The 9,660-nt window shown below is 37.7% G+C and overlaps 1 protein-coding gene across 1 annotated transcript in view; it reads right to left on the bottom strand.

Annotated features, from left to right (window-relative positions):
* The window catches only part of LOC103268867 (limbic system-associated membrane protein-like), a 410,284-nt gene that overhangs the window by 64,568 nt on the left and 336,056 nt on the right, over positions 1–9,660 (bottom strand). Inside the window, exon 2 of the mRNA XM_008066465.2 lies at positions 5,829–6,061. Coding sequence (XP_008064656.1) covers positions 5,829–6,061 — 233 coding nt within the window. The remainder of the gene's footprint in view (positions 1–5,828; positions 6,062–9,660) is intronic.

The following is a 9,660-nucleotide window of genomic DNA, read 5'->3' as shown; positions in this document are numbered from 1 at the left end:
GGGGTGCAATTCAGAGTTAAATATACAAAAAGTTCATTATTGAAACGTAATTGTACACCTAACTCTTAACTGTACTCCACAAAACCATAATAAAAAATACTGAGTAATGGAAAAAAAAAAAAAAAAAAAAGTTCATTATGCAGGTACCCTAGTTGATAAGGTGTGCCCGCCTCCTTTGGCAGTTTTCCTCAACTGTCAATCACACTTTCCCTTCCCTAGAAGTTACCCACTACTGCCAATCTCTTTCTTATAGTATTAGGATAATTGTTCAAGTTCTGCTTATGAGTGAGAACATATGGTACTCTGTTCTTTGTTTCTGTGATAGATCACTGAGTATAATAGACCCTAATCCATCCAAATTGCTGCGAAGTTCATATGTTTGTCCTTCTGTATGGTTGCATAATATTCCACTGTGTATATGTACCACATTTTTTTTTTACCCAGTCCAACTTCGATGGGCAGCACGGTTGGTTCCATGTTTTATCTATTGTGAATAGAGCTGCAACAAATATGATTGTGCAGGTATCTTTTATGTAGAATGACTTGAGTTCCTTGGGGTATATTCCCAATAGAGGGATTGCTCTGAATATGAAAAGTCAATTTCTATTTCTTTCAGAATTCGCCATACTGTCTTCCAAAGAGGTTGCAATAGTTTATATTCCCACCAGCAGTATAGAAGCGTTCCTTTTTTCCACATCCTCACCAGCATCTGTTGTTGCTTGTTTTATTAATGATGGCCATTGTTACTGAGGTTAGGTGATATCTCAATGTGATTTTGATTTGCATTTCTCTGATGATTAGTAAGACTTAGCACTTTTTCATGTGTCTGTTGGTTGCCCATATATCTTCTTTTGAGAAGTGTCTATTCATGTCTTTTGCACACTTTTTAATGGGACTTTTTTTTTTTTCTTTTGGCAATTTGAGTTCCCTATAGATCCTAGATGTTAGGCCTTTAAATGACCACCATAGCCAAAACAATCCTTAGTAAAATAAACAAAGCAGGAGGTATCACACTTCCAGATTTCAAACTTTACTATAAGGCTGCAATAATCAAAACAGCCTGGTACGGGTACACGAACAGGCATACAGACCAATGGAACAGGATAGAGATTCCAGAAGCAAAGCCTCAATTTCTCAACCAACTCATCTTTGACAAAGCCTCCACCAACAACCACTGGGGAGAGGAGAACCTATTCAGTAAATGATGTAGAGAAAACTGGTTGATCACATGCTGTAGATTGAAACAGGATCCCTACCTATCACCGTACACAAAAATTAACTCTAAATGAATCAAAGATCTAAATGTAAAACCTCAAACTATAAGAATCTTAAAAATGCAGGAGACAGCCTTATGGAAATTGGAACTGGCAACCAATTTCTGATCCAAACTCAAAGTGCCCATGCCATAAGAAATAAGATAGAAAAGTGGGACCTCACCAAATTGGCAAGCTTCTGCAAAGGAAAAGAAACCATCAAGAGAGTGGAGAGACAGCCCACAGAATGGGAACGCCTGTGTTTTTTGTAATGAGTCTACAAGTTTAGTTTATTTTAAAATTTTATTATTATAAGGCTTTAGTACTTGCTCTGTAAAGTTTGATATATGATTAGATGCAATATCATAGAAAAACATGAGCAAGAAAGCAGCACTAAGTCCCTCTCAGTGATTGCTTGGATTCTTAGAAAAGTAGTTCTTGATTTGTGTGTGCATCTGAGTCACCTACAGACATAACAATTTGCAAGTTTAGGTCCCATTCCTGAGGATTCCAATGGAATCTACATTTTGACAAGTGTCATAAACCAAAATGTTGACTTTGCTGCAGGCCATAAAAGGATCACATCTAGAGATGCTGGTCTAAGAAGCCCTCTAGAATCCTAAGGAATTAAAACTAAAGACTGGGTGCTAAGGAAAAGGACATCTGAAAAATGGGTTGGAGATACCCAAATTAAAAATTAAAAGAGGCACCTGCAAGGGTAACAGACAATGAGGAAAAGCAGATGTTAGACTCTGGGAAGCATGTCAGGACAAGAGTGAACTTTATAGAAATACAAGAGCACCAGCAGCATCATGATATTCACTGTTATTATCGTCGTCATTGTCGTCATCATATCAACATGATCATCAGTCTATTGGGTGAGAACACATGATCTCCAAAAACAAGGCAAGGGTTTTACATAGGTCATCTGATTCAATCCTTATAACAGATTTAAAAAGAAGTTAATATTTTAAATTTATCTCTATTCTACATATGACAAAACTGAGCTTTAGAGAAGTCAAGTGGGTGACCTCCAAGTTTATTTAGATTGCAAGAATAAAAACAGATTTAAATCAGGCAATGTGACTGTAGAGCCTGCCTTTTTTTTTTTTTTTTTTTTTTTGAGTTGGAGTCTCTCACTCTGTCACCCAGACTGGAGTGCAGTGGCCGCTCCTGGCCACCGCAGCCTCGACCTGCCGGGCTCCGGCGATCCTGCTTCCTCAGCCTTCCAAGTAGCTGGAACTACAGGCGCATGCTACCATGCCCGGCTAATTTTTGATTTATTGTAGAGATGAGGTCTTGCCAAGTTGCCCAGGCGGGTCTCAAACCCTCAGGCTCAGGCAATCCACTCACCTCAGCCTCCCAAGGCGCGGGATTACAGGCTGAGCCACCGAGCCCGGCTAAGCCTGCCTTTTTAATCACTATTCTTTAGTGACATTTCATAGCACCTCTGAGCTAAGGATGGCTTCACCATTGGATAAGGAAAAGGAAAACAGCATTCATTTAATGACTAATTAAGTTGAATTTGCAGAAACCATGGAGGATAATCAAAATAGAACTTTAAAAAATCAAGGGCCATTAGAAGGAAAGTGCTGTGGGGTTGGGGGCAAAGGGAGATGTCAGTCAGACCTAGGAGCAAAATCTTTGATAATGCAAAAAGCATGTAGAGTTTGAGGCCTGGCATAGAAATTAATGGGAATAGTGTGAATGGCTGGAACCTCTGACAAGCTGAATGTTCCGAAAGGAAGTGACTCAGCACAGTGATTCAGTGATTCAGATCACTGGGAATAGAGATCAAATTATCTAACATGTATACAGCTGTCCAAAAATTCCTCTCAGTGACTCAGACTCAAGGAGGGGACAATACTTTCTTCATCCCCTTGTAAGTACAGGCTTTGTTACTCATTTTCACTGTTGAAGCAATGCGGTTTATACAATTGTGGAAAATATAATGACATCTTAAATTAGACAGATATGGGTTTGAAACCCTGTCCTAAGTCAACAAGGAGCCTTGAGTAGGTTACTTATTGTCTCTGAACTTTATATGTATATATATATGCACACACATATACACATAAGTTATTAACATCTACTTCGTAGTAATGCTATTAGAACTAAATGAGACAATTAAAAAACAATATTTGACACTTAGTACATTCTTCTTCAGCCCTTAATATTAAGTTAAATTTAATTTCACTTGCACTACCATGAAGGTACTCGCAGCATGGTCTAACCTAGTTCTAGTTCTAACCCTTGTGAGATGGACATGTTTATAGCTTAAAAGTATAAAGACAAATAAGAAAACATTGGGCATTTGGTGCTAAGAGCATAGATTTAAATATAAATCCTTAAAGTAGTACTTAAAGTCATAGCAAAAACATTCCATTCCAATGCTTTAGATTTCCAGGTCTGCTTGGCACTCAACTATTCTCTAAACTCTGTGTATCTGTGAGTAAGTAATCTAAATGTAATGGACTTCTCTTGGCTCATCTAGAAACCACGGGATATAATATTCACACTCAGTATAGGACAATACACAATTTTCAGTCGTGGTTGTTCATGGTTTTCTTTAGTGAAGTCAAAGTTTATAAAGTTACTAAAATTGTGTAGAAATGTCATAATATAATCAAGCAGTATTTTTCAAGCATAGTACATTATACAGAATATACGGATATTTATTATATCAAAAATTATATATTAGATAAAAAACCAAATATATGAACAATCACAAGATAATTTTAATAACTGGTCAATAGATAAAATCTGTTATAAGAGGTCCTAAATAAACTAGCTATCTTTCCAACCACTGCCATTAAATTCGGTAAAAATTCTCCTTTTGTTTTGATGAATGTTGTGTGTACGTGTGCTTGTGTGTGTGTGTGTGTGTGTGTGTGTGTGTGTGAATGTGTGTGTGCTTGTATTTATTTTGAGGAAGTTGGTAAATTAACCCACTGATATATTTACTTATCTCTAGTTATGTTTACACATTTAAATAGGTTGCCTAAAATCCATACCCTGGTGTGTCCCTTGTTTCTGAGCTCAAGTACTCTCTACATGAATAGTAAGTATCCTATGCTTTGACTGTGTTTGGAACTTGCAAGCCAGAAGACATGCCTTTTACAAGCAATGAAATGAAGCTGTCAGACATTGCAAATGGATCAAGATAGAGGTCACGTGACTAAAACACCCCTGCACCAGGCAGTCTCTGATGTATTTTATTCCGGTTTCAATATTAATCAGATGAGTTGGGAGAGCAATAATTTAAACGCTGCAATAATCAGTTCCATAACACATTAATAGAAGCTACAGTCAAACTTTGCCACACCACTGACTGCATTGGAATCTTGACAGGAGCCCTAGGGCCATACCTAATTTGCATTAAATTTACATAAAATTGTAAATCAAGAATACACGCACACAGCCCTAATATTTGTTAGTGCTTAGATCTTTCCTGATAGATGAATTGAAATTGCTGGTGGTTGGACTTTGCTTGCAATAAAATTGTGCAGCTGATCAGCTCTGTTCTCATTCTACCGTTACGGGGAAAGGAAGCCAATAGAGCCATAGTTTGGGGGCATGTGTGTGTCTTTTAGGGTTTTTATCACATAAAACCATGAATCAGGTGTGACCTTGGAAACATCACTCTACAAGCAAATTGTCCCGAATGACGTTGCAGATCCATGTCACTGGATTTGGAGCTCTGAAACACCCGGGTATAGATTTTAGGCAACCTATTTAAATGTGTAAACATAACCGTATTATATGGAGCTACAAACACAGAAAGGTGGATAGCTGAGAAGACATCAAGTACTCTGGAAATTTTTACTTTTCCAAAAGGCTTTTGCTATCACAAAAACAGATGACTCATACTATTCTTCAGGACGAGTACAGATAAAACCAAGCTTTCTTAAATTCAGCAAAGAATACGGTATCTAATAGGGAGAAAAAGTGGACTTCAGATTGTTCTAAGCATTCTGTGTGTTCCAGTGTCCTTGTCTTATCTTGTTCCAGATGCTGTGGCTTTTCCTGTGTGTTTTCACACTCAGGGTTAGGAGAAAACATTTTCACCAAAGGCACAGACTCACAGTAACAAGGGTACTCTGTGCATTCTCCTTAGTCTTCTTATTTTAAGTCTATTTCTTTAGAAATAAAATATAGCCGGGCTCGGTGGCTCAGCCTGTAATCCCGCGCCTTGGGAGGCTGAGGTGAGTGGATTGCCTGAGCCCGCGGATTCGAGACCCGCCTGAGCAACTTGGCGAGACCTCATCTCTACAATAGATCAAAAACTAGCCGGGCGTGATCGCGCACACCTTGTAGTTCCAGCTACTTGGAAGGCTGAGCCGAAGGATCGCCGGAGCCCGGCAGGTCGAGGCTGCGGTGGCCGGGAGCGGCCACTGCACTCCAGTCTGGGCGACTGAGTGAGACTCCAACTCAAAATAAATAAATAAATAAATAAAATATAGATACTTAAGTACAATAATATGTTTGAAAGTATTATTTTCAGAAAGAATGCTGCCAAATATGCAACAAAACCTCTTCTTTACTACCTACCCATCTATCCCACCACCTCCTTACCTTGCACGATCAAGTAAACTTGGGAGGTCTTGGGCTCATGCTGTGTCTGAACTGAGCAGGTGTAGGAACCCTCATCATAGACATCCACCTTCTGGATTCGGAGGCTGTATTCCAGAGAATGGCGTTTCTCCAGCTCAACCCTGGGGTCCAGAGACCACTTGTCATGTCCAGCGAAAATGATGCCAGAACGGTTCAACCAGGCCACCTTTGAGTTCTTATCTTCTACAACGCACCTGACAAAGCAAAGTGACAATGTTAGTGCCTTCACCAAAACTATTTCTGCTTTTCTGCTCTACATGATTGGACCCAACATGACCAGCAAAAGAAAAATAATACATTCATTTTACATGCAAAATGAATCATTTCCATGCCATTTCTTGGAGTCTTAAGCATTTTCACTATTTCCTTTAAGATCTAATTACCATCCAACGGATGGAGGTTATTATATTAGACTCAGTTCAGCAATAAGCAATCTGACTATGAGTAATGAAGACAAATATAGTTAAATTAGTATTCACTTCCCACTGGATTATCTTCTTCCTGTTTAGGAAAAGGCCATTCACCCCAAAATCCATCGGTTTATTAATTTTGAAAATTTACAATTGATATTGTGGCACTTTTAACCATCTTGAGATGTATTCTTGTATTTCCTATAGTCTTGTGTGTTGGTAGATTCAAGTTATGTTCCAACACCATAAGAATTAAACTAGATTTCTGAATTTACTTCTGATCTATATGAGTTTGGAATGGCCACTTCTGGGAGTGAAAAGTGTGTGAGCAGGTCCAAGAATATATGGATAGACGCTGCATCAAGGAAAGCAAAACAAACATCACCAGGCATAAGGCTAGTTCCAGCTGTTGAGGGCAGTAAGTTTGGTGGCAAAATAGCTTGCTACCAGCATTTCCAGTTATGTTGAATGAATGCAATCTTTTATGAAACATGAAGAAGCCAATTTTGTAGTTCATTGTTTTAAAAAGGTAAAGAAAAAAATTCTTATTTGAATGACTACTTAAAAAAAAAGTCTAAACAGCTCTCTTCAGAAACTTGAAATAAAGGTCAAAGAACACGCATTAGTGGAGAAGGTGTAAATACTTCATGAGAATGGCTTTCTTCTTCAGTTCCAGCAAGAATCTGGCTATGAAAACTCTAGCAAAAATAAAAAATAAACAAACCACCTCAAACTTTCTGAGTATCTTTTTGGCAAGACTTATATCTACCCTACAATGAGATTGTCTCAGGCCCTGTTCACAGCTGTAGAGCCAGTTGGTCAACACTCTGGGGCATGAGGGGAGGAACAGAAAGAACAAGGAACATGGCAGCAGAACAATCAAGACACTATGCTCCCCTGCATTTTCTAAACCGAGTCAAATCTTGGTTGTCTCTCAGGTCAAAACAGCTAAGCCTAGACAGAAAGTTGATGCATAATCCCCAGGCTGTTCACGAAGGGATATAGAAGCCAAGTTACATCTCTCATAAGAGAAAAGCCTAATTTTTTTTAAATACCTCATCTACTGTACAAAGACTTCCTTATCCCATTATTTTTAGGTGAATTGTATATTTCATTTAGAGTGAGAATTTGTTTAATAAGTTGGGTGCCAAGATACACAGGTCTTACTTTTCTTCTTTACCTATTCGTTTTCATAAACATGCTAGATTTAGGATCATCTCATAGCTCCCTTCCTCCATATGTGATAGTTTTTTTGCCATGCAGATATTTTTGGGCATAATGTATGTTTTTGATAATTTAGAGCTCCTCCATGAGGAGCACAAAGCTAATTTCATGGATCCTAGCTACTTCTTTCCAGACTCAATTTCACTTTTCTTGTTCCACTCATTTGTGGCAACATTTCTCTGTCCTTGGTGGTATTTGCAGCACCTCTCAGCTTAGAGTTATTGATGAATTAATTATTCTACATTATTAATAAAATTGTTGAATGCAAATTTGCTATGTTTTCCTATTATACTAAGAAGAATAGAAACTTACATGTGTAAATCTATCTATCTATCTATCTATCTATCTATCTATCTATCTATCTATCTATCTATCTATCTATTTATTTATGTTGAGGTCTCATTCTGTTATCCAGGCTGGAGTGCAGAGGCACAATAACGGCTCACCACAGCTTCTGACTCCTGGGCTCAATTACTCCTCTCACCTCAGCCTCCCAAGTTGTTGAGACATGCCACCACACCCATCTTCTTTGTGTGTGTGTGTGTGTGTGTGTGTGTGTGTGTGTGTGTGAGTGAAGACAAGGTTTTGCCCAAGCTGGTCTCGAACTCCTGAGCTCAAACAGTCCTCTCTCTTGGCCTTTGAAAGTGCTGGGATTATAGGTGTGTGCCATCATGGCCTCCTGTGTAAATGTATTTTCAATGTTCTATCATGTTTCCCTTTGTATTTTTCTCATATGTACGGCTTAACACAACAATGACCAGATTTGCTACATCACAGAGATGTATTCTGAATGCCTTTGATCCCAAAATATGATCCTGAGCTTCTATATAGAAAAAAAAACTTTATATTTTATTTAAACGTGGCCTGTAAATCAAATAAAGATAGATTTTGCCTAATTTATTTAGTTATCACCAAAAACTAAACTGGGATAAAAACAGGTATTTGGCAAATTTCTGACCAGTGGACTATCAGGGACACACATGGAGACAAAGGACATATGATGACATATATTCTCCATCTCCATTTCAAGCCCTGCAGCATCCACAAATAAATCAGACAAATTTCTTTAACAATACAAGTTAGAGTTTCTAAATTGGGTCTTTAGGGTCCTCTGTTATTTTAACAATGTTTTCCCATGGAAAACTTAAAAATCACACAGATCATTATTCTAAATTATTTTCTGAGAGTGTTCAGATCTATCTTACCTAAAGAAGTAATTGACTATTTCAGCAAAATTGCCAGACCCATAAAACTGCATCTAGTGAAACAATACATTGTGTGGAAATTTTGTTATGACAATCTACATAACATCTTATTTTTACTTTGAGTTTCATCCATATTTATCTTTAAAATGTATCTTTTACTTACGAACAAGTGAAATGTATATTCGAATACACATACACTTTTTATTGACTCATATAGCTAGCCCAACTCCAAGCACCAGAGCACAATACAGTACAGTGTTTTTAACAAGAAAACCACTTCTCCACATCTTTGAGAGTAGTTTTTTAAGTAGTCAGCAGTTCCAAAGTAAATGCATCGGCCCTATAATTCTTCTACAATGTGACCAAAACTTTCCTAATGAAAAATGAGTAAAGGTATAATGCAATTTCAGAACTAATTTAACTTATTTTTAATTGTAAAATCTTGATTTAAGGTGGCATTGATTATTAACCACAAAAAGTGTGCATAAAAAAGATGGTAAAAGCAAAATAATAGTCACAATTTGTTGAATTCTATTTTAGTAAGTGAAAATGACCAGTCATGCAGTGTCCTCACAGACCACCTGCCTATACAGAAATGAGAAATAATGAATTAAAAGCAGATCCAGGTTCCCTGCATTCACTGACTCGCCAATATGCATCGTGGGCTTACATCTAGGAGGGACGTTGGCTCAACTGTGCATTAGGCAGGCCTGAAGGGCTAAAGAATTCTTGGGCCATGCCATCATAATATAATAATAATGAATTATTGTTCATCTAGAATCCTGCTTCAATATTGGACAAATTAGTTCTTAACTGAATACCTAATGACTATCTCTAAAATCAGCTTTGGCTAAAGCAGGGAAAGTGTGAAGAGGTATAATTTTTAAAAACCTGTTAGTGTTATGAGATGTTTTATTTAATAGAATGTGGCCTTGAGGAGCTCATGATGATGCA

The sequence above is a fragment of the Carlito syrichta genome, unplaced genomic scaffold (assembly GCF_000164805.1).
Source record: "Carlito syrichta isolate Samal-C Ts95f unplaced genomic scaffold, Tarsius_syrichta-2.0.1 Scaffold308946, whole genome shotgun sequence".
Taxonomy (NCBI): domain Eukaryota; kingdom Metazoa; phylum Chordata; class Mammalia; order Primates; family Tarsiidae; genus Carlito; species Carlito syrichta.
This window is presented reverse-complemented; position numbering and strand designations above follow the sequence as displayed.